The sequence below is a fragment of the Schistocerca nitens genome, chromosome 2, assembly GCF_023898315.1.
Source record: "Schistocerca nitens isolate TAMUIC-IGC-003100 chromosome 2, iqSchNite1.1, whole genome shotgun sequence".
Classification (NCBI taxonomy): Eukaryota; Metazoa; Arthropoda; class Insecta; order Orthoptera; family Acrididae; genus Schistocerca; species Schistocerca nitens.
Genome location: NC_064615.1, coordinates 733,928,340 through 733,954,657, shown reverse-complemented (window position 1 = coordinate 733,954,657; position 26,318 = coordinate 733,928,340). Strand labels below are relative to the sequence as shown.

The window sequence follows — 26,318 nt, the reverse complement described above, 5'->3', positions numbered from 1 at the left end:
GAATTAGATTCTGCTTCAGTCACAAAAATAAATTATTTTCAAAAAGTCATTACTATTATGCCAATTTTGTAAAACTTTAATATTGAATCAGTAATTTTTTTTCTCAATTAGTGGCATTAACGTGGCGGAGGCTAGAAGTTCCTCACATAGTCCACTCACTCGACACATATGTTGTGCTTTGTCCCGTACATCGCTGATGTGAAAAGTGAGACATATACGTAACAAATGCTACACATCTGAAGAAAATATCTCCTCCAATTTATAATATAGTACCTGCTTTAGTACTCGCTTCAAACAGATGAATTAATTGACAGCACGGCACAGCAATAACAACTAAAGGACTACAATAGAGCTGAACACAGTTTTATCATTATTATTATTAAAGTGGTTAGCCACAAAGCATTAACAGCTTTAAGTCGTCCAATTTCTGCCAGTTTAGAAGTACGTAGTGCAGCAATGAAGAGATTCACGAACAGTAAGCATAGTGCACGCAGCTGAACTTGCTTGATTTTAAGAGGGATTGTAGTGTGCAGGTCAAGCAAGTGCCGCAATGGATAGGAGTAATGCAGGGGGAGCGTGTTTTGTAACAAGTGTGTACCCGCACTGTGGATAGTTAGCTTCTTTTTCTGAGAAGGACTTGTGGGTAGTACTTGCGATGCACCGTGAATTTCTTCGTCATTCATTATAAGAAACACATACACACACACATAAACACACATACACACACACACACACACACACGCACGCACACACACACACACACACACATATATATATATATATATATATATATATATATATATATATATATATATATATATATATATATATAATTTTAAAAATAAGTGTTACAAGAAACGTTTTTCATTCTACAGTTTAGTTAGGTGTTAAAGTTGGTTATAAAGTGGTGGAGGGAGATGGGGCGAGGATAGTAGTTAATGTCTGCACTCAGGGATGTCAGACTGTCCTAACTAGAACTGTGCACCAGCCTTTGTAGCCTCCTGTAAGCTGACTTCCCTGAATGTGAGGTTCACCGTTCAGTGATAAAACAGTCTGTGTCACTTAATCTGACATTCTTAAACACTGAAACGTAAAAAGAAATGAATAGTAACCCTTTCAAAAGAAAGAGAACGTTTTGCTTTGTGTATGAACAATTTCTGCCTCTCTAAATGGAATCATTATACTCTTTGATTTTTGTAGGTGATAAAATGTGATAAGTGCTATGAGAGTTCAGAATAAAAAAGGATGAACGTACATTATACAGTGACTCGTTGAATGGCGTTGTCAAAATCAGAAGAAAGCATCTTTTCGGCCAATCAAGTCTCCCGCGTGAGTATGTAGAATTTGTAGCATGGCACCATCATCTTCGAAGGCAACTTCTAACAAATGGAATTTATAAAATTCATTAAGTAAGTGGCTACGACCACGTTTAATGCTCAAATTAGGTTCGACATTCACAGCACAACTTTCAGAAAACTGTTGGACGCTCATATGCTGTCGGAGACTCCTGACGTTGTGGCGCAGAACAAACCTAAATGCGACCGTCACCGTTCATGACTCCATCTGCAGTACTGTCACAGCTCCCCGACCTCAGAGATGTGTTCTGTAGCTTATTTACGATACGATTTTGTTTTTTAACATATGGTAGTGTCTCGAGTCTTTCTTGTACTCGATCTCTTCTGTCGTAGCCGTCTTAGTGAACTGTTTAAATAGTTCGAATTATGTAAATCTGAAGATTTACTTTATTTGCTTTTATTATTTAATTTACTCTTTGACATAATCTAATAATTTTTTAATGTTTTTCAGCAAATATTTATTGTTGCTCATCTTAATACAATGATACAATTGATCGGTCACCATTGTCGCAGCCTTAAGGGCTCACAGCATGTTCCAGATAACGTAGATGATAACGAAGTCCGATGCCGACTTATGACCGTCATTTCACTGAGAAATCTGATGCACAGATCTGATTAATTATCTTCCCACGGTCGCAGGTTCGAATCCTGCCTCGGGCATGGATGTGTGTGATGTCCTTAGGTCAGTTAGGTTTAAGTAGTTCTAAGTTCTGGGGGACTGATGACCTCAGAATTTGCTCAGAGCCATTTGAACCAAAGGTACGCCTACAAGACAGTCTTCGCCGTTCATCTCATCATTATAATCACACTTTCTCTGTTTTGTCTTTTATTTTCTCTACAACAATTCTTACCAACTCACTAAAAGGAGAGAGGGATTCGAGGCCCTTCGTCTTCTTAGCAGCATTTGAATGTCACTACCGTAAATCAATGTAGAACATTTGCTATCAAACGACACGCTTCACAAATGTTTGCCTTCATCTAGTCTGCACATCCAAAAACATCTGTTCTCGTATGCTGCTGAAATCATGAGCTGTAAGTAGTTATGGGGTAAAAGAAAAAAGGTAACCTTCATACATCACTTGCAGGAGGCACTTAGGTTCCCTGCAGCTTGATTTCTACAACGTTTCTGGCGCTGCAGTCCGGAACCGCGGGACTGCTACGGTCGCAGGTTCGAATCCTGCCTCGGGCATGGGTGTGTGTGATGTCCTTAGGTTAGTTAGGTTTACGTAGTTCTAAGTTCTAGGGGACTTATGACCTAAGATGTTGAGTCCCATAGTGCTCAGAGCCATTTGAATCATTTTTTCTACAACGTGCTAAGGGAAGAACAAATGAGAAGGCTGTGAAAAGTTATCGTTATTTATTGTCAAGTTTGCTCACAGAGAAACAATGTACACAATTATGTAATCGAAACGATTCTTTCGTTACATGTGTGACTTTTTACTCTATAATACCACATTGGTGTTTAATGTAATAACTTAGAATGGTAGAATGACAATCTAACAGCAGCGCGTACTGTATTTTTAGCCTCCCATAACACATAAACCTGGTATGTGTTTACGAAGGCAGTAGTTTGTTCCAGTAGGTCATGTATGGTTCAGATAGGTTCGTTCCGAGGTGAAGAGGTCTCGTTATCTCCAGATAGTAAGGAGCGGATTCATCGTACTCCTTCCAGGTCTCCGTCAAAATGGAAGTCTTTTGTGGCGTTGGATTGCTGAAATCACAAAAATTATAAGAGTCAGTCATATGTTCTCAGTCTGCACAGTTATTAAGGAAGAGAAAAATGTTATCTATTAAAAATTACACTGTGAGTGATGGACCAGTAAACGTTAACATACTCCTTGTTTTAGGGCACGGATTAGTAACTTCGGTGCACATTGTATTGAAGTACACTTCAGTAGGAACTAATACTGTCGTTTGATCAATGTATCTCATTTTCTGGAAGCTACACATTATGCAATGTCGTAGTTCTGGGCTTAGGCAGCCATGATTAAGAAGTTACCCGTGGATAAGCAACTCCCGAAAAAAAGATCTGAAACCTAAGAATTCCCAATCTCTCCTAAGAATGTTAGCTATGATACTTAGAAATTGAAGTATATATTTTGGTTTGATAAGGCGAGTTAAAATATTTCATATACACGTATTTGTGTTAGTGAAATATATTTTTTTTATTATATGCTTAATTTGACTTGATTCGTCCTGGAGCCTCGTTTTCACTCAAAAAATGATGGTTTAAGAGATAGTAGCAATTACGATGGATACCGAAGGTGAGAGAAATACACCGCAAGTCCTCTCTAAATTCACTTGAAATCATTTGCAGAAAATTCAGAATAGCAACAGCCAGACAGCAAAGATGGAATCTGAAGTCAGTTGCTACTGAATGGGGTTCAACGATCTGCGTTTCTAATCTCACCTATTTTGAAATTGCTACGCCCAGATTTCCTCGAGTGTAAGCCAGCACTTCCTGAAGAGATGATACAAGAATCACAGACTGCTAATACGCTAATAGTTAGACTCATAACATTCTGGAAGTAGCATCAAATAAGGCGTGGCGTGTGAAGCAGATCTAGGAAGAAATGGCACCTGTAGATGATATATCGTTATAAATGTTTAAGGCTGTAGGTAAAGTAATACAAAGGAACTGCTAAAATCACGTACTAAATGCAGCACGAGAAGATAAATTCACGCAACTGGCATAAGGCTATAAATGTTCTACTTCATAAGTAAGAAGGCAGGAAACCTGCGAACCTATGAGCGTCCTCTGCGAAATGCACAAAATAATTGGTGACACATGTTTGTTGAAATACATGTTTGTAGCCCTCTGCCGCTGGTGGGCTCCAAATGTTAGCTTGTAGCATGTCGGTGTGTAACGTAATACTGTCGGTACGTGAGAAACAGTCCGCTATAATCGACTTTATAATTCGAAGAGTTTGTCCACTCAAGGACAATGCCAGACAACACACGCTCGCTGCGACATCTGCAACAATCCGACGCCTTGGATTCAATGTAGATCATCCTCCATACAGTCCAGACTTGGCCCCACCGATTTCCATCCGTTTCCAGAAACTGAAGAACACATTTCAAGAAATCAGGAAAATTTCTTCCTCATTCTAATTACTATTCGAGGTAGAGCTGCATCCTTAATTGTGTCATTGTCGATGGGACGTTGATGAAAAATGTCCTTCCGAGTTTTCTAAAATTTTAAACGTCATAAACTGGTGTAGCGTCACGAACTAGAAATAAGAATATATGCACCTAGGGCAGCTAGACGAAGAAACAAGACCACAGAAAAAAGAACAGAATCACCTTCTTAACTTATCCTGGCTCAGCCTCTGTAAGAATCGGTCAATCTCTGAAGGAGAAAGGAATGGAACAAATGTTCAGATCATCAGTGACAGTAGGAAATCCTTAGGGCATTTCGAAAGATAACGAAGACCTTCGTACATATGGAGTATAATGGAGTATATGGAATTCTTTGTGTGTCCGATGAGCTATACATTGGACAGACACAGCGCTGCATCTGTGTGAGCTGCACTGAACACATATGCAACATAAGAACTGGCCAAAAAGTGAAATCAGTACAATACTTGTTTTGTAAATAAAACTGCCTTTTCCTGCTGCTATTTACTTTATTTATCCCATACGCGTTTCGAATTTTCCTTTTCTAAGGCACCATCAGTGGGATCTACAACGATAGAGTTTTGTTAGTTTTAGATTATTAAACAGTTCACGTCGCCATTTTTTGTAAAAAAGTGAATATTTACGATTTGCTGATCTGCGTTCCCTCACATCTGGTCTGGAGGTCGCACTATCACTTTTATTACTGCCATACAATCACAACTTTGTGTTCTGGCCTTCCTCACTCTGTCCACCATGTTTCTCACTCTTTTTTGTGGAGTAGTATTGTTCTTTTGTCACTCAATACAACAATTTCGGCGGATACTAGTTTTCATAACGTTAATATTGCGACTCCATTACGTGTTTCCTCCTGTTTCGTATGTTTACCTATTTGTTGCCAGCCTAAAGAAGTATATGTTCGCGACTAACTTCTGGTCATTAAGTTTATAAAATGTGTGAGTATGAGCGAGAGGGAGAAAGAGGGATAGAGCCGACGATTTTTCTTTTTAAAGGAAACTTTGATGACAGCTTTCTCCCTCTCGCTCATACACACATACGGTATAAACGTCATGAATAGAAGTTAGTGTTGAATATATACTTCGTTAGGTTGGCAACAAATAGGTAAACATACCAAAGAGGACGAAACACGTAATGGAGTCGCAATATTTACGTTATGAAAACCAGTATCCGGCGAAATTGTTGTATCGAGTGACAAAAGAACAATACTACTCCACAAAAAAGAGTGAGAAACATGGTGGACAGAGTGAGGAAGGCCAGAACACAAAGTTGTGATTATATGGCGGTGATAAAAGTGATAGTGCGACCTCCAGACCAGATGAGAGGGAACGCAGATCAGCAAATCGTATATAATTGTTTTTTTTTTACATAAAATGGGGACGTGAACTGTTTAATAATCTAAAACTAACAAAACTCTATCGTTATAGATCCCACTGATGATGTGTCTTAGAACAGGAAAAGGCGAAACGCGTCTGGGATAAATAAAATAACTAGCAACAGGAAAAGGCAGTTTTATTTACAAAACAAGTATTGATATGCTTGCTGCGGTGGATGGCCACACAAACAAACTTGAAATCAGTACAGCTTAATACACCCTTTCGATGTAGAAACGGTATCAGTTATCTAGGTTACTGTTTTTAAGGAAGTAATTGAAATATTGTAAGGAGCGAACAAGAAGTCTCCGTTCGAAGGGTTTGCAGTTCATAATCGTCAAGCAGATAGGAACAATCGCTGTGATCATTGATGCAATGATTCCACCGAAGCACCAGGTTGAAGATACCCGTTCGGTAAAACATCGTGTCCTTCGGCTTGACCGAGCGAGGTAGCGCGGTGGTTAGCACACTGGACTCGCATTCGGGAGCACGACGGTTCAAACCCGGGTCCGGCCGTCCTGATTTAGCTTTCCCGTGGTTTTCCTAGATCGCTTGAGGCAAATGCCGAGATGGTTTCTTTGAAAGGACACGGCCGACTTCCTTCCCTGTCCTTCCGTAATTCGATGGTCCTGTGACTTCACTGTTTGGTCCCCTCCGTCAAATCAACAACCCATCTTCTGCTTGAAGAAGCCCTTAACTGACCGCTGCACATCCTTGTCCGACAGGAATCGTTGACCCTTCAAGACAGTTTTAAGGGACCAAAGCCGTGATAATCGAATGAGAATAGATGATAATTATAAAGTGGGTGCTTGGGTGTCACTCACTTGAGTTGGAGTAACTTCTGAGTTACCACATTTGCAATATACGGACTTCCTTCGAAGCAGTCATGCTGTCCACACACGTTCTTCATTCTCCGATGAATCTTTACCGGTTTTTGTCCTTCGGCAGATTAAAAAGAAACAGCACTTTGGTCGTGTTTGGATGCATTTCGTAACGACGTGATCACAGTTCACGTTTCAGCATTTATCGCACGCACGTCGGAAAAAAATGAATGCCAGACTAATCCCTCGCTTACACGTCGGTGCTTATATACCGGCATTGGAGTCACGGTACGTTGCATGTAAGCTGCAGCGACGCTCTCGAACGGAGACTCCTCGACATAAAACCTGTTAATAGGGGTAGGGAGATTGCTCTCAGAGATTCTTAGAAATGCTCATTGCAAGCTATAATAGGGTAACATCAAAAATCTGCATTTCTTGAGGCGGCAGTGGACAGGGAGTGCAAGTTGTCGACCACTTCAACACAGGATAAGGCGGCGGCTAAATCGTTACAGAGCGGCCGTTGCAGGAATTTAAATGTTACTTGCTTCGGTGACTGTCGTGGAGGACTTGTCTGTGGGGATGAGCTTGTCGCCCGCAAAGAGGTTTTTCCGCTACGTCGAAAACTATGACAGGCGCTTTCTCAGGAACGGTCGAGTATCTGTGAATAAACCGAGACACGTGTTCACTTATTTTGCCTCCTCTTCCACTGAGTGAAATTTCTGGGAAGTCGGGTTATGGACCTCGCCGTGTACTCATAGACAATGGAAGAGACTGCGGGACTTCGGCACTTCATCAAAAGATCAAAGGGGAGGGCGTGCCTTCTGAAACATCGCAGACTCACTGCATACTGATGCGGCAAGAAACGCGGTAACATTTTATTGCACTGACTAGCTGCCATTTGTAAATGAAGAAGCTTAAATACAGAATAAAACACCCACTCTGCAGGGGAGTATGTGCTCTTTTGTAATATTTTGGCAGATGAAAACTGTGTGCCGAATCGGGACTCGTGCCGGGAACCTTACAACCTCACAACCCACCAGAACTAAAGCTGTAGGGCAGATCGTAAATCTTGCCTGAGAAACTCAATCAGTAGAGAATTGCTCACGAAGTGTAAAGTTCTGGGTTCACACAATTTGATCTGCGAGAAAGTTTTAAGGCTTTAAGTTTCTATAGAAATTATAATTGATTCTGTAATTTTCGGTTACGGAATAAGCTATAATGGTACATCATAAATGTACACTGAAAACTGAGGGCACAAAATTACGAAGGTTATAACAAGCAGGTGATACTGCAATTCCTCAAGAATTTGTTCTACGTGTTGCAGCACAAATAAATGACTTGGCACGGCTAAAGCATGAAGCCAGAGAACCAGATCAAGTCAGACGTTGGGCATAGGTTACACCAGGGTGCCCACTGACGTAGCGAGCACGGCTGCCAAAGCGTCAGGGAGGTTACTTCACGTCGTCGAGAAGGAGAACAAATAATATCGACGCACCACAAAAGCAAAGACCCCACGGTCTAGATAGTCTGGTTACTTCACACCAGAACCACAGACTAGTTGTGGTTTACGTCAACACACTCGATGCAATAGCAGAACAAGTACACACCGAACCAGTGTAAATAACCTTCCGTTTTAGTCAAAGTGGTCGCAGTCTGCCATCCTCCATGTAGGAGGAGAGGTCTACGCTGGTCTACGAAGCGACTTGGCACCACAAGCAGCCACCCCAGGATTTGGCCTCCAGTAACTGTGCAGCTACTGTTGGCTCTAAGGCCAATGTTCTAGACGTAATGCCTTCCTACCCCTGAGCCATCTGTGAGGGTACGTCAGCACCCACTGGGCTTCAGCCCTGGAGGACAGCTGTTTGAGACCAGGGCGTGCAGCTGTCGGACCACCCTCATTTGTTCACACATACTGCCGCCATCTGCTTCCACCGGCAAGGACAGACACTGCTGCTGAGGGCTGTCTCCATGCTCGGGCTCCACAGCAAGGTACGATGTCTTCCGGTGCATCCTGCCCTGATCTGCAAACCTGTGCCCAGACGCCACATGTGCTCCCTCATACACCACGCACCAGCATTCCTGCTGAGCCGCCGGCATCAGTTCTGGCCACAAACCGCCAGCTGCGTCAGCACCTTCCCACTCGCTGCCTTCAGCACACGCCAGGAGGGTGTCGCCACCACAGTGTCGCTACGAGAGTTGTAGTTTGTTCTTCAGTAAAATATATGACTAATAATTAAGTTTCTCTGAGCAACCACCGGTCATTATCTATAGAGTTCATCCTCCCTGGACCTCCACACAAAACAGCACTTCAAGATTTCCACACGACTATGTAAGATGGCAAGAACTATGCCCCTGCATGAAGTCATTAAAAATCGCCTCACTCACGTTGAGCGAACAATAGGGCTGAACAAAAATAACTGACAAGGCACAATGCATATTGTAGAGGGTATAGTATGGACGTATTGGAATAATTAATGTCGGGTGATGGTTTTAAAGTAATTCACATGACATGAAAACTTTGTGGAAACGCGTAGATTTACTGGAGGCTAGTTTACCCCAGGGAAGTATTCAGAATTGACCGTTGCCGAGTGGGGAGCAGTGAAGGGAAGCAACAATAGGCAGATTAGGGCGGCTCAAGCTCTGAGAAAGTGGTAACGGGGCGCAGCCTCCAGCTGCCTTAAGATGAGTGACAGTGAGTGGGTGGTTGACCCCATGCTGGTGTACTGGGAAGCAGACAGAGAACTTGTACGCCTGTTGACAAATGTCCGTTGTCCCGTTTTCAGTGAAACATGCGAGAAAGCCACGCAAAGCTATGGTGGAGTGGTCAACAGAGGCCAAAATATGCGTGTTTGCGACTATAGCAACTTCACACTGAATTCACGGTCCGCAGAGTCTGAAGTAAATCAGGTGAAGAGCGACAGAATGAAATACGCCCGCCAGCCAGAGTGGCCAAGCGGTTCTAGGCGCTTCAGTCTCGAACCGCGCGACCGCTACGGTCGCTGGTTCGAATCCTGCCTCGGTCATGGATGTGTGTGATGTCCTTAGGTTAGTTAGGTTTAAGTAGTTCTAAGTTCTAGGGGACTGATGACCTCAGATGTTAAGTCCCATAGTGCTCAGAGCCATTTTTTTGAAATACGCCAGCCTCCGATGGGAACGTAGGACCAAGGAATTTGAAGTACTCTCCTGGGAGTCAGAATTCCAGAAAAATTGGTGACGCTAACTTTGATGGGTGGCCTGAGAGGAGCTAAACAGCAGAAGTTGAGAAGACGGAAAATTTTGTGGGAATTTGTTCACTTCCCAGAGAAGGCATTGGTCAGCGCTGGGAAGCGACGCATAATTAACGCGACTTGCACTGCAATTGGCATAAGTGATGTTGCTAGAGGGGAAACCGAGGTGAAGAGTAGACTGGGAGAAGTCTCCGTAATGGTCTTCCGTTCCCAACTTGCCTAGAGTGCGGACGTGGCGTTCTTTACTCAGCTTGCCTGAGAGAGAGTGAGCATCTTGCAGTTTAGGACTTAGCAAACGGAACGATTGAGCTTGGAGATAGAAAGTTTGCGTTCAGATATGTACTCAGCAAGATAGCTAGAAGTGAATAGACGAGTGCAGCCTTGCAGCACCACAAGGTCGGCCAACGTCTGCAAACGACGACACCCAGCCATGCAGAATTTGATGATATTGCGCCCGCTCCGGCCACTGATTAATTTGTTGGATCACGTTGGGAAAGTTTCCACGAGGGTTTCATGGGCCATGTATTGTAGAATTCTTCTCGCACTTCCCATTACGCCTGGGTCAGTCGATAGGAATTACTTTTTATTTATCGCACATTACTACACGCAAACGCAATTTATTACCACTGCCTGTTGGGAGAGTCACGTAATGTGATGATTGAAGGTCGTGAATTAAAATAAATCTGTGCTAATCGACTGCATCTATTTTCAATCAAGTAGTTGAAATCCCAAGTCATTTTCTTAATTAATTTTATGTTCAACATTTGCTTCTGGTGTTCAATAGCTGAATATAACATCAATGTGCACCCCTTTTTAATTAAAAGGGATCAATTCTGAATCAATCAATGTCAACACTGCGACCGCAGTTCAATCAGGAGTCACAGGGCCATATTACTTTCTTTGCGTTATCCGACATTGCGGCAGTTTTGCACTCTCTGTTGATCTGTTAGTCAATTACCTGGGGTGAACACACACCAAAACCAGATAAGTGATGGGTGGGGTGTTACAACTACACAAACTAACTTTTGCTCATTGCAGTTGCAAAGGCATCGACGACAAATAAAAAGCTTCCAAGGATCACCAGATATGTGTGACACATGTCAGATTGATAACTCTTGAAGTATTCTGAATTTCTAGAAATGCAGTGAACGTCGAGGTTTATCGTTGCTCACTCATCACATAGAACTTTCTAAAGGGCTAGATTGTCGTTAACCTCTTCGCTGGTTCGTCCGAGAAACTAGTCGGAAATCTATTAGCGCTACCTAGATCTACCACACATTTTTGTGGACAGCTTGCGGAGCTCGTGGAGAAACACAGATTGTTAAACATAATTGTGGAAGAAATCTCATCATTCTGTCAGAACAGGAATATACAAAAGAGAATTTTACCTCTAATACTCGGTATACAGGGTGAACATTAATAAAACCAACAACCTGCCAGGACGGATTCCTGACTGGAAGTGGAGGAAAGAGGTCCTATGTACATTTGTCCAGAAATGTATCGTTGCCATGGTAGATGGCACTGACGAATGAAAATTCCTCTGACCACGAACCGTATCTGTAGCCCACAGATGTCGATTATGCAGACTGATGATGCCAGTTCTGGTACAGACTGCTTCGTCGGTACAGAAAAGTGGTGACATAAATCCAATAATTGTGGTGGACTGGTGCAAAACCCATCGACCAGTTTGACATTACATCCATCAACAAGTATTTCTAGCTGACCTCTTACTATCTAGCATATTGCAAAAGAGTTGAATTCAAAGAAGAGAATTCATGTGTTTGCCGAGCACAATACCTGTATTACCGACCAGCGGAAATGTACAGTCTTATAGGGTTAGTCTACCTTCCCGTCATAAAATGCATTCACGCAATGACAAGACCAGAGAAAGCGTGGTAGAAATTCAGTAATCAATTGCGGGGTCGTGTAATAGAAAAGTGGTGACATAAATCCAATAATTGTGGTGGACTGGTGCAAAACCCATCGACCAGTTTGACATTACATCCATCAACAAGTATTTCTAGCTGACCTCTTACTATCTAGCATATTGCAAAAGAGTTGAATTCAAAGAAGAGAATTCATGTGTTTGCCGAGCACAATACCTGTATTACCGACCAGCGGAAATGTACAGTCTTATAGGGTTAGTCTACCTTCCCGTCATAAAATGCATTCACGCAATGACAAGACCAGAGAAAGCGTGGTAGAAATTCAGTAATCAATTGCGGGGTCGTGTAATAGAAAAGTGGTGACATAAATCCAATAATTGTGGTGGACTGGTGCAAAACCCATCGACCAGTTTGACATTACATCCATCAACAAGTATTTCTAGCTGACCTCTTACTATCTAGCATATTGCAAAAGAGTTGAATTCAAAGAAGAGAATTCATGTGTTTGCCGAGCACAATACCTGTATTACCGACCAGCGGAAATGTACAGTCTTATAGGGTTAGTCTACCTTCCCGTCATAAAATGCATTCACGCAATGACAAGACCAGAGAAAGCGTGGTAGAAATTCAGTAATCAATTGCGGGGTCGTGTAATATTTTTCAATGCTGGAACTAAGTGTATCTGAAAAATTGTATGAAAGTATTTAACGTATCTGCGTTCACTCACTGTCATGGAATCATTCCAAATAGGAGGTTGCAACTTCCAAAATGACGACGCATTCATATAAATTGTCCACCACGTCCTTATCCACCGCTATTGTCTAAAGCATATCTCTTTAAATGAACTGAGATACTTTTAATTTGTTTTGTGTAGCTCATAGAGTACCAATTTTGCTTTAGGTTCTTCGATCCCCAGAATGTTTCAAACTGTTTGCGATTGCAAGCCCTTCCTTGCGATAATTTAGCTCATTTTATTGTGAGAAAATGTTTCAACGTCGGAGCAGTTGCTGAAATATCGAGCATACAGTTTAAACACATTAACATTAGCTGGAGGAGGTTCAGCATGAAATGGTTTACGTGAATGAGGTCTGTCAAACAGTTGTTCGCGGGCGTTTTGCCTCATAGTTTCATTATGTGATGGACTGGATAGTCGGATATTTCTGTGCTTTTCATTTGATATATTACGTGGTAAATGGTAACTTCAAACGTTATTCCTCATTTTGGTCAGGTTGTAAAGCAATTCTTGAAATACTTTTCATGGCGAGGAAACTATACAACAATAGCATTCTTTTAATCGATGTAGAATCACTTCAGCTATTATTTTTAAATGTAATCGACACTTCAATAAGTGGCTACGGCAATTACGAAGATAGTTACTTACTCGTATTTTGCGAAGTTGCTCCACGTATCTATCATCTGAGCCCTAATAATACCTCCATCTGTGTCAGGATCCAGAGACGTTGCTGAGGCAAACATGTAATGTATATCGTCGGCGTGAGCTGCTCCTGAGGATATTAAGAAATAAAATTATTATGAGTATGTGCACAATAATGTTGTTGTACCAACAGAGTAATTAAAAACAATATTTCCAGTGAAATATAGATCACAGCAATTTTCAAGATATGGAACAGGTATTGTGGTTATTAGTGGCATTACCTTAGAAAGTCAAGTCTTCATTTATTAAATACGGAAGTATAACTACAGATTATTTTTACAATGTACGTTAGCTTATTAATGATACGTCTTCCTTTCTTATTTTAAAATTCCTCTAGTATTAAATTAAACAGAAATCAATTGTTGATGGACGAAAACCCGCACTATTTTACATCAATCAGACAACAAAACACACAATTGTGACTGAAGAAGATCATTTATGACATTTGTACGACGGGGCGTTCAGTATGTAATGAAGCACATGTTTTATGGAAGCAAGTTGTCTTCTCTTTCTAGATTTTCGGTACATCATATCTTTTGGCTACAAAATCCTATTTCTCAATATAATCCCCATTCAATGAGATGGCCTTACGCCACCTGATTGTGAAGGCCCGTATGTCCGTACGGTACCTCACTGCTCGTCTACATCGGAGCCAATGTTTTGCTGCATCAGTAACATCCCTATCATTCACGTACTGTTTCCCGTGGAGTGCGTCCTTTATTGAGCCAAACAGACGGAAGTTGGAAGATGCAACAGCCAGAATATTTGGTGCATGAGTTAGAACAATCCAATGAAGTTTTGTTACGTCATCTAGGGTGCGCAGTCTTGTGTCAGGTCTTGAGTTGTCATAGAGAAAAGGAGTTCATTTTTGTGGCGACAGACTCAAGTCGCTCCTTCAATCTTCAGAGAGTAGAAGAATATACTTCAGAGTTGATAGTTTCACCTTGAGGCAGGATATTAAACAGAATGACTCCTTCAGAGTCCCAGAAGGCCGTCGCCAGCTGAGGATGCGGCTTTGAACTTTTTCTTCGGAGGAGAAGTGGTGTGGCGTCCATCCATGGATTGCCGTTTTCTTTCACGTTCCAATGATGAACCCATGTTTCATCGCCCATGATGATGTTCGACAAAAAATTGTCACGAACAGCCTCGCAATGCACAAGCATTCCGCACAGATGGTCCTTCGTTGCCCTTTATGTTCTTCCGTTAGGCGATGAGGAAACCAGTGGGCATACGCCCTCAAGCACTCCAGCTGGTGGAAGATTGTGTCAGCACTACCACCAGAGGCGTTCAATTGTGAAGCGCGGTGTCTGACTTTGATCCATCGATCACTTCGAATGAGAGTGTCCGCACGTTCCAACATAGCACGCGTTACAGCTGTGTGCGGCGGGTCGGTACGCGGAAGGCCGCGCAGGTTTGCGTGTCCTTATGATGATGAGAAGCGCCTCGACCAACTACTCGCCGTGCTTTTGTTCACTGCCATGTCTCCGTAGACATTCTGCAAGCGCTTATGAATATCTGTCATGCTCTGAATTTCCGGCGAAAGAAGCTCAATGACAGCACTCCGCTTGAAACGCACCTCCGTTACAGTCACCATTTTTAATGCTACGTATAGCGCCCCCCACCTAACGAAACTTCATGAAACTTTAGAGGCTGAAGTGGGAATATTACACTATTCCCACGACAAATTCCGCATTTTTTTAACCAAAACTGCGTGAGACAAAAAAAAAAAAGTGTTGCATTACTTACTGACCACCCCGCGTAGTTTTTCTAAATTTGCAATTGGTAGATGAAACATAATTAGTTTACGTCCTAATATCTCGCAGTTCTCATTCAAGTTACATTCCATTTGCCACTCTTATGCGCTGTTTACTGAATGCGTGTTAGTGAAACGTGGCTAGCAAAGAAGAAACCAATTGAAACGCGGTCTACGAGTCATTTTAGAAGAAGAGAGGGAAGGAAAACTCTATCAGGAAATGTGGGAGCACATTCTGTATTCAGGAATCCACTGTGCACATTGCACCTGGAAGATCCTTTTGGTGGAAAATGTTGCGTTCAGAAACCCAGCGAATGTTATCTGACGGTTACAGTTGGTATATGTTATGAAACTGTTCATAGACATTGAACATTGAGTGCCAAAACTATTACACTTATCATCCCTTGTACCCTCAAGGACATTGCGCTTGGCATCCCTGTGCGTGGATGTATCAGACAGTATGTTGAAGAAGTACAGTCCTCTCATAATTATTACAATTGGCGTCCCTTGTGTGGGTAAAACGCGTAATTAGGGGTTTAAGCTTCATAGGTATTACAATGTGAGGGAAAAGACTTATATGGACTTAAGCCTTTACATTAAAAAGAACTCGTAAAACGCTTCTGTATGTGCCTCTGGACGGTGTTTAGTGATTTCCTTTCTACATTGCCCGTATATGTCGATGTCTCGTTTCTCGCTGGTATTTCCAAGTGTAACAGAGCGTAAGGCTTTGATTAGAGAAATAGAAACTGGCTGCTTTCACAGTTCGTGATCTGAAATACCATCTTTAGACGTTACAGTGTGCAACAGTGTTTCTTATAGGCTGTTAGGCCGGTGTGGCCATTTCATATAGTAATAGGTTGGAGCATTTAATAATAGCGGGAACTTACAAGCGTCGTCTATGTTTAACACTTAAGTGCTTCTTAGGGCTTAATTGACAACCATTGTCTCTGCTCTTGGGCATGGTCACGTAAACTAGCGACGTTACGAGACACAAGTGGGAAAATCCACTGACATAAGCGACTGTGATAAAAGGCAAATCATTATGACACAGTGCTGTTCACATCCTAAAGCAGCGAGAATCCACTGAAAGTTTTTAAGTGCATTGGAACCCATAGCTGGCCGCGGTGGCCGAGCGGTTCTAGGCGCTACAGTCAGGAACCACGCGGCTGCTACGGTCGCAGGTTCGAATCGTGCCTCGGGCATGGATGTATGTGATGTCCTTAGATTAGTTAGGTTTACGTAGTTCTGACTCTAGGGGACTGATGACCTCCGATGTTAAGTCCCATAGTGCTTAGACCGATTTGAACAAATGTTTTTTTTTGGAACCGATATAGTTGACAACGTGTTGGATGTCAGTACCTCATCACAGAATCTGGCGGTCACAGGTATTTCCGCCATGTGCACAGGACATGCGGCTATCTCGGATAGATCTGGTGGCAGCATACAATGCTGATGCACCCTCAAGTATTTCGGAGTGCACCGCTCAGCGCAAATTCTTGAACATGAGGTCCTGCAGCACACGAACCCAATGGATTCCCTTGTTGACACAACAACAAAGACTGTAGTGGGAAAGTGATCATCGAAATTCGACAGTGGATCAAAGGGAATGTGTCACCTGGCTGGATGAATCAGGTCCCTTGTTACATCACGTCGATGGTCCCGTCGGAATTCGCGATCACCCACCGAACGGCTGTTAGGGGCATGCTCTCCTACGAGGCAGGCAGTATTATGCCGTAGCGGAGACTGCTAGGCTCCCATGAGATCTGTGGTAGAATTCGAAGACACAAAGGCAGCTTTGTGGATTTCGTGAACTTTATTACGGACCACCTGCATACCTTCATGCTTGATATCTTCCCCAAAGGGGGTGGCATCTTCCAGCAGAACAATTGCCCATGTTACAAGGCGTAAATCCTGCTATACCTGCTATAGTGGATGGAAGAGCATGATATCGAACTCACATTCAAATCATTGTCCCCCAAACTCGGCTTAACTGAATCGGATTGAATAAATCTGGGACGTTATCGAGCGTCTCTATCGCACCGAAGAAGCAGCGGCTTACAACTTACGGAAACTGTGTGATCTGTGATTAGATATCTAATGCCCCATACTTCCGGAGACCTACTAAGGAATTGTAGGATCCATGCCATGAAGATTCCAAATGTGAAGCAACAGGCAACTAAGCAGGTGGTCATAATGGTTTGGCTAATCAGTACTTATCAGCCTATAATGAATGTAACTAGTGGTTCCCAACGTGATCTAGTTGCAGGACTCATCAAAAGCGGACGGTGCTATAAAATCTCTATATAAAAACTACTACTTAAAGTAGAACTGCTACTACTACTTAAAGCAGTAGATGAGTTTTGCTATTTGGGCAGCCAATTAATTTATGATGGCCGAAGTAGAGAGGATATAAAATGTAGGCTGGCAATCGCAAAAAAGCATTTCTTGAGAAGAGAAATTTGTTAACATCAAATATAGATTCGAGTGTTAGGAAGTTTTTTCTGAAAATACTTGCCTGGAGTGTAGCTACGTATGGAAGTGAAACATGGAAGATAAAGAGATTAGACCAAAAGAGAATAAAAGCTTTCGAAATTTTATGTTACAGGAATATGTTGAAGATTAGATAGATAAGAGTACGAACAGAAATGGGGAGACAAGAATTTTGTGGCATAACTTGACCAATAGAAGGGATCGGTTGACAGGACGCACTCTGAGACATCAAGGGATCACCAATTTACTATTAGAGGGAAGTGTGGGGGGGGGGGGGGGGTAAAAATCGTAGAGGGAGACCAAGGGATGAATGCAGTAAGCAGATTCAGAAGGTTGTAGGTTGCAACAGTTATCCAGAGATGAAGAGGCTCACACAGGATAGAGTAGCACGGAGAGCTGCATCATGCCAGTCTTCGGATTGAAGACCACAACAACAACAACTACATATAAATTATCTACATAACTGTCATTCGTAGATTGCAGTTCAGTGAATTTGCTACTTGTCAGTTCATTCTGCGCTGTAGTTGAAATTCACTACCGGCTACTTTAGAAAGAAGCTCCAATAGAATACTGCTGTGCAGTGTGGGATCCTTTTCAGATAGGATTGACAGAGTACATTAAAAAAGTTTAAAGAAGGGCAGCACTTTTTGTATTATCGCGAAATAGGGGAAACAGTGTCTCTGATATGATACAGGATTTGGGCTGGACCTCACTAAAACAAAGGTGTTTTTCGTTTCGGGGGAATCCTCTCACGAAATATCTGTCATCAACTTTGTCCTCCTAATGCGCAAATATTATGTAGACGTCGATCTACATAGAAAGAAACGATCATCACAATAGAATAAGGGAAATCAGAACTCGCACGGGAAGATATATGTGTTCGTGTCTCCGCGCGCCTTACGAGACTGGAATAATAGAGAGTTGTGAAGATGGTTCGATGAACCGTCTGCGAGGCACTTAAATGCGATTTTCAGAGTATCCATGCAGATGTAGATGTTGATGTAGATGTATAAGGGTGGCACGACAAATACACCAACATTATTTTTTACGGAAGATGAACATCCCAGATGAAAATGTCAGCAGAGAAGTTGGATGATATGCAAGAAACACAACTTTTTCCAGTAAATTTGCCATTGCCATGGCCGGCAGTCTGGTGGATTTTATCAAATGGGCTCAATGTCAATTTCTACAGGGAACAGCACTTTTTCAGAATGACGAGCTTTATTTTCACTTACGCACAAACTGCCGGTGACTATGTGATGAAGTCATATTTGTAAAGAAGTAGGCCTTAAATTCACAGTACCAATTTTTGTGAGTCTCACAAAGAACACCACAATAATTAACGCGTGAGTGATGTGATTTGTACGAACCATTACTTGTGCGGCAACAGGCAGAATACCGTTTTAAATACTCACACTGAACGTGCATGAGGTGTGCTTAATAAGTGGAGACATGCTCGGTGTGTTGGTGTTTGTATTTTTTCAGTACCTGTTGTACTTTTAATCATATTATATACTCTGTAGGTAAGTATGGCTACGGCCTGGGAGCAATGGTAATAACGGTTCCCGTCAGATCATCGAGGTTAAGCGCTGTTGAATTTGGCTGGCAATTGGATGGGTGACCGGCCGCTCTGACGAGCGCTGTTGGCAACTTTGGTGCACTCAGCCCTTGTGAGAAGCTATTTGACTGAGGAATTACTGGCCGCGGTCGCGAAAACTGACAACGGCCGGGTGAGCGGTGTGCTGTTGGGCCTTCCGAGGCGTTTTCGGACGGTGTTTAGTTTAAAGGGTAGGTAAATATGAATAGCGGTCTATAATTGGCCCTATGATGAGAGGCAGTTGCATAGTTTGTTTATGTGAATGGCACATATCTTACACAAATAAAACTGTTTTTCTTTTTCTTTTTTTTTTCTTTTAATATTTATCTCAAACGGAATTGTACGGCTGACTGTTCACTACTGCTCGTGAGACTGTGACACAAAGTTGTGTTAACGTAAGGAATGGGAAGATTCAAAGATTAATCGTGAGTTTTGTCATGAGTTATTATTGTTAATGCTGGTAAATCTTGACAGACTCCAAAGACGCCAGAAAAAGTCCCTTGGGCATCGCTGAGTAGTTTCCCCGCGATCTTCTGAAGTCCCATGTTTCAGCACAGGAAACGTATTATCTACTCCAACAGAGAACTCGTATCGTTACCACGAGACCCCGAGGGAACGAATCGAGTGTGTGCAGAAAAGTACCGAAAATACTCCTTCCGGCATACTATTGACGAATAAAACACGAAACTGGTAGGGGAAGACTAAGGTGTAGTATACCATATACCCTCCCCCAAACACGGTACTTTGAGATGTGGAGTACAAATAGAGAAGTCCTTATTTTAACTCAATTATTTGTTATAGGATCACTGCAACAACTACCATATAACATATTTTTATCGATTCCCTCGTGGGGGCATCACTTATATATCTTTCCCACAATTTAATTCATCTTTTTTTTTTTAAAAAAAAAAAGAAGAAAGGCTCACCTTTGTTTCTTTTCCTGTCTTAAAAGTAAGATGCTCATCTTGTTGCTCTTAAGTTAATTTCTACTGATTACCATAATTTTTGACGGATTGTTAGCTTATATTTATTTCACATATCTGTCCTATATCCATGATTATTTGTGTGATCGCAGTTTATATTTCAACTTTACTACTCCTTTGTGAAGCATAGGTTCGGTGATGTGATGACTATACACCGCCCGCGTGCCATAACTTAATTAATTACGTCTTTTATTTTAGAGCCTCTAATCTGATTTGCTTACTTTCGAAGCCCGATAATTTCCTGCCGTGCAGTGGAATATATTTCGTCGCATTCTACTCCAGTTTTACTCGATCGCACAGCAGCCATCTTATTACTATGCAGCAGCGAATTCCGTGCCTGTCTTCTGAACACAATATAAAAAGAACCGGTAAAACGCGCAGAATAAGCTACAGTGGAAATTTTATTCAGCCATATCTTATTGCAAAAGTATTCTAAGTCACTTACACTCCCGTCGCAGCTACTGTAATACACTGAAGCGCGAAAGGAACTGGTACAGGCATGCGTCTTCAAATACAGAGATATGTAAACAAGCAGAATACGGCGCTGCCGTCGGCGACGCGTACATAAGACAACAACCGTCTGGCGCAGCCATAGAGTAAATATCTCTGGAGTGAGCATTGCGTTCTGTGCATGTTGTTAACATTAAACCAGGATTGTCACGTGTTTTCGGGACTTCGCTGTGCGTGTGTGCTTTCCGCAGAGTTTGAAGTTTATAATATCAAGAGTTTTTGTTGTGTTTTCACCATTTGTTAATAGTGTAATAGCGATGGTGAATTACTGTTGTTGCTACGGATACAAAGAAAAATATGTGAAGGAGGGATAGTAACTTTTCATGGGTACATACCATGTAGCTCTAATTATAGTTATCATATTAGTAAGAGACACTGTAAATGTTTAAAAATTTCGAGACGCGTTATAATTAAAGCTTGATTCTGTAGACCTATTTTTCTACGATTTTATGACTATATAATAGATATTACGGCTCGTACAAAAGCTTACAAACAATCGCTTCCTCTCGTAAATTTGCTAGTGGAACAGGAAAGGGAATGGTTAGTTGTTTCAGCAAATACTATCCTCCATGCATGTATCAGTGACTTGTCGATTATATATACAGATTTGAAAGACGGGAGACAGATAAATTCAATAGAGTGAGAGTCTGTAATTGTCTTCGTATAATATGTGTGTCCAACCTTTTTGTTTGCTATAAAGTTACAGTAGGAGACCATGTTAAGTGTGTCTAGGACACGGAGAATGATTATGTGTGATTTATACACTCCTGGAAATTGAAATAAGAACACCGTGAATTCATTGTCCCAGGAAGGGGAAACTTTATTGACACATTCCTGGGGTCAGATACATCACATGATCACACTGACAGAACCACAGGCACATAGACACAGGCAACAGAGCATGCACAATGTCGGCACTAGTACAGTGTATATCCACCTTTCGCAGCAATGCAGGCTGCTATTCTCCCATGGAGACGATCGTAGAGATGCTGGATGTAGTCCTGTGGAACGGCTTGCCATGCCATTTCCACCTGGCGCCTCAGTTGGACCAGCGTTCGTGCTGGACGTGCAGACCGCGTGAGACGACGCTTCATCCAGTCCCAAACATGCTCAATGGGGGACAGATCCGGAGATCTTACTGGCCAGGGTAGTTGACTTACACCTTCTAGAGCACGTTGGGTGGCACGGGATACATGCGGACGTGCATTGTCCTGTTGGAACAGCAAGTTCCCTTGCCGGTCTAGGAATGGTAGAACGATGGGTTCGATGACGGTTTGGATGTACCGTGCACTATTCAGTGTCCCCTCGACGATCACCAGTGGTGTACGGCCAGTGTAGGAGATCGCTCCCCACACCATGATGCCGGGTGTTGGCCCTGTGTGCCTCGGTCGTATGCAGTCCTGATTGTGGCGCTCACCTGCACGGCGCCAAACACGCATACGACCATCATTGGCACCAAGGCAGAAGCGACTCTCATCGCTGAAGACGACACGTCTCCATTCGTCCCTCCATTCACGCCTGTCGCGACACCACTGGAGGCGGGCTGCACGATGTTGGGGCGTGAGCGGAAGACGGCCTAACGGTGTGCAGGACCGTAGCCCAGCTTCATGGAGACGGTTGCGAATGGTCCTCGCCGATACCCCAGGAGCAACAGTGTCCCTAATTTGCTGGGAAGTGGCGGTGCGGTCCCCTACGGCACTGCGTAGGATCCTACGGTCTTGGCGTGCATCCGTGCGTCGCTGCGGTCTGGTCCCAGGTCGACGGGCACGTGCACCTTCCGCCGACCACTGGCGACAACATCGATGTACTGTGGAGACCTCACGCCCCACGTGTTGAGCAATTCGGCGGTACGTCCACCCGGCCTCCCGCATGCCCACTATACGTCCTCGCTCAAAGTCCGTCAACTGCACATACGGTTCACGTCCACGCTGTCGCGGCATGCTACCAGTGTTAAAGACTGCGATGGAGCTCCGTATGCCACGGCAAACTGGCTGACACTGACGGCGGCGGTGCACAAATGCTGCGCAGCTAGCGCCATTCGACGGCCAACACCGCGGTTCCTGGTGTGTCCGCTGTGCCGTGCGTGTGATCATTGCATGTACAGCCCTCTCGCAGTGTCCGGAGCAAGTATGGTGGGTCTGACACACCGATGTCAATGTGTTCTTTTTTCCATTTCCAGGAGTGTATTTTAGTTTCCCGAAGGATGAACAACGAGTAAAGATGTGACTCCAGAAAATAAGGAGAAGTAATTTTGTCCCCACAAAATATTCCAAAGTATTTTCAAAACACTTTGAAGAGGAATGTTTAGACAGAGAAAAATTTGGACGTGTGTCACTGAAGGTAGGTAATGAAAGTACACATTCATCTTATTTGGTGTATTTTACCTTCAATTTATTTTCTTCACCATTTGATTAAGAAGCGTAAAATATTAGTAAACATGTCACCAAACTCTTTAATTTGTGTCACTTTTCACTTCCCTGAATGGTGTTATATGGGTTGACTGTTACATGACCAACTGTATTTGCTTTACAGTACATTTATTCTCCGATCGCCTTTTCCCCCCCTTCTTACTTCTTACTCAGTCTACTATTTATTTAATAAACTGGGAGCAAGTACTTAAAATGCGTTAAATAAATACTTGAAAGCGTCACCAGTAAGAAAAATTGTGCTTTAGGTCACAAAAACGAGAAAATAAATACGCAGAAATAGCAGAAAGAAAGGACGAATTAGCAGGGATATAATTGCTAATGTGTGGCAAATTCGGTGTTTTTCGGATACTTGCAAAAGTACTAGCGTACTGTCAAGTCGTTTTGCAAGACTATCACTGCAAAAATGTACGTCTGACTCTGTAATGCTATAAAGTGCCGTATCATACCGAAAACTACCAAAAATCGAGTGCATCTGAACTGTGACACCTATCGCAAAGAAGCAGAATGCAAATCACTTGCCCTTAAAAGTTATGTAGCTGGTTTATTCCCGGTATGAAATGGATACTGTTAAAATGTCTGCGCAACATATGTAAATAATCCACGATACGTACGAAAAGAATCTGTTTGTACTAGGGATGTAGTGACATTGTAAATATACAGGGCGCTATACGGACAAACACACGACGTCCCGAGAACACGTGAGCAGGCCGGCACTGTATGTTGACAACACAAAATCTGTTCTGCGCATGTGAATGCTCACTTCAGAGATATTTACTCTATGGGCGCAGCTGCTAAATCGGTTACTGCTGCTACAGTGGTAGGCTATCCAGATTTGAGTGTTATAGTCGGCGCATGAACGATTCAGCACAGCATCTCTGAGGTAGCGATGAAGTGGGATTTTCCCGTACGACCATTTCACGAGTGTACCTTGAATATCAGCAACCCGGTAAAACACCAGATCTCCGACATCGCTGTGGCCGCAAAAAGATCCTGACAGAACGGTACCAACGACGACTGAAGAGAATCGTTCAACGCGACGGAAGTGCACCCATCCACCTTCCGTAAATTTCTGCAGATTTCAGTGCTGGGCCATCAACAAGTGTCACCTCACATGTCCACAAATGCTACAGAGTTGCTACAGGAACACTCTTCTATGTTTAAACACGTTCGCTGGCCACCAAACTCTACAGACATGAACATTATCGAGCATACGTGGGATGCCTTGAAACGTGCTGTTTAGACTTCACCGAGCTCGCGGATGTCCTATACGGTATCAGGCAGGTGTTCCAGTTTCTTTGGCTCTTCAGGGTATATCCCGTCAGTGGACAAATAACAATTTATCTTAATAACATAACTTAACCGACTTACAGGATATATTACACAACGACCGACTCCTACACGAAATTCAAATCTTATAACGAGCTGTACTGTTAGGAGCTCATCTTTCCAAAGACGTAAACAACAATTTGAGTAAGTCAGTTTCCGGATGCAATTGTTTGTGCACGTTCCATTAGAGTTCTCACATGTCTATGTCTGTATGTGTTTATGTATGTAATCGAGAGGAAATAAGCTGGCCGCGGGGCTGAAGTCTGCTTGCATAGCTCAGTTCCTTCTCTACTGTCAAGTGAACGTTGTATGATACGACGAAACATATACTGTCCTGGCAGACTGTAGCTAAAACAATGGTATGATATTGATTATAAATGTAATTTCACATAAAAATCAGGAAGAGTTTGTGAAATACTACAGTTTGCTAACTATACTATTTTAGTGATTGCTTTTTATTACCTGGACCACCGGGATATGCACTGAGAGGACCGACGAACGAAAATACATAGTAGTAGACCGGATGTGAGGAGTAGCGGGACATGCTCCTCAGAATGGCGTCCACCCCTTCCACGAAGCACAGATGTGAATCGAACTGTAAACCGTAAAAAATGTATCAGGAAAATTGCGGAGTACGTCATAATACTAGAAACATGACAAAAATTTCTTGTTTGAGGGTAGTTCCTTGAACACACAGCAGAAGCTAGATACAGTAAAATGTAATCTGCGCAGTCGCATTGTAAGAGGTCCATGATTAAGGAATTTGGTGCTAGCGCACTCGAGCAGATGTAATTTCGATGGATTGCTCACGCGCTGCCTGCGACGTGTAAGCCATAAGAGAATCTCAGACCAGAGAGCAGTGTTGTCAGCAGTAGCAGTAAGTTGTAGCTAGCAGGCGTGTGTATGAAGTTGGCTGGGCCGGTCGTGGGGAGCGATGGCGGAGCCTGAGCGATATAATATAAGGTAAAAGCAGCCTCGCGCATATGTAGTATTGGTATATCAAGTCCCATGTAAATGTTTAAAAAAATCTCTTAATAATAATCTTTTTTTTATAAAAATTAACTTCTGACAGTCATCTCAATTTAAAGAATTTACTAATTTCTCCAACCCATGGTCATCCCGATTATTGTAAAGAAAAATCAGTTGTTTCCTTTTATACATGACAAATCTATCGGCCAGCATTGCAATGGGCTCTGCCACAAAAATTATTATAAGAGCAGATATATATGCGTTATCCGGCGACTTCATTGATGTAAGAATTTTCAATTTATTCAGTATGATCTTTCAGGGCCATGACGCAGCACTGCTGACGTCCAACATTTACCAGTTTAAATTCACAGTCAATTACTGAAAAGTTATGTATGAGTCAGATTTTTTTTATTAGGAGATTAGTCACATTTCATTGTTCCAAGGTTACGGAATTTATCTGTGGGAGGTTACGCTGAATATGAATTATATACTTATATTTTTTACTGTTGGGAGGCTATTATACATATTATTTATCTGTGGGGTGGTTACAGCACATTAACCAGTTTTAGAGCAGGAACAGCTCGATCATACCATGGATGTCTGCACTGAGAAGCAGCAATAGCTGTACGATACCCTACTGAGAAGGTAGTTATCAGGAAGAAAGGATAATGGTTGAGTAATATACGGATAAATCCGTTAGAAAAGTAGATGCAACATTTACGAGAGTGGAGACATGAGGGTAAATGCTACTGAGGAAAATCGTACTTGCGCCACTGTGACGTAACAGCATTAATGTTACACCAAAGCCTTGTAACAACAAACTGCTATTCGTTCTGCTTCATCCAGCCCACGAAGCACCGTGTAAACACATATCTACTAGGTGATGTTGATTCCGATACTACTCAAGGCTAGGGACGTCTTATCTGCTTCTGGAAGCTTGGAAAGTCCGAACGATCCAATACGGCAAGTTCCACTACAAGTTTCCGCAGCGCTCGGGTAGGGAGAGCAAGTGGGTAGCGAAGCGCGAAGACA

At 42.6% G+C, this 26,318-nt stretch overlaps 1 protein-coding gene across 1 annotated transcript in view; it reads right to left on the bottom strand.

Annotated features, from left to right (window-relative positions):
• Nucleotides 1-2,716: 2,716 nt before the first annotated feature.
• Nucleotides 2,717-26,318, bottom strand: part of LOC126236939 (esterase FE4-like) — an 81,568-nt gene continuing 57,966 nt past the window's right edge. Inside the window, exons 9-11 of the mRNA XM_049946630.1 lie at nucleotides 24,780-24,912; nucleotides 13,176-13,299; nucleotides 2,717-3,066 (exon numbers count right to left, since the gene is read on the bottom strand). Of these exons, the coding sequence (XP_049802587.1) occupies nucleotides 2,910-3,066; nucleotides 13,176-13,299; nucleotides 24,780-24,912 (414 nt within the window). The 3' untranslated portion in view covers nucleotides 2,717-2,909. The remainder of the gene's footprint in view (nucleotides 3,067-13,175; nucleotides 13,300-24,779; nucleotides 24,913-26,318) is intronic.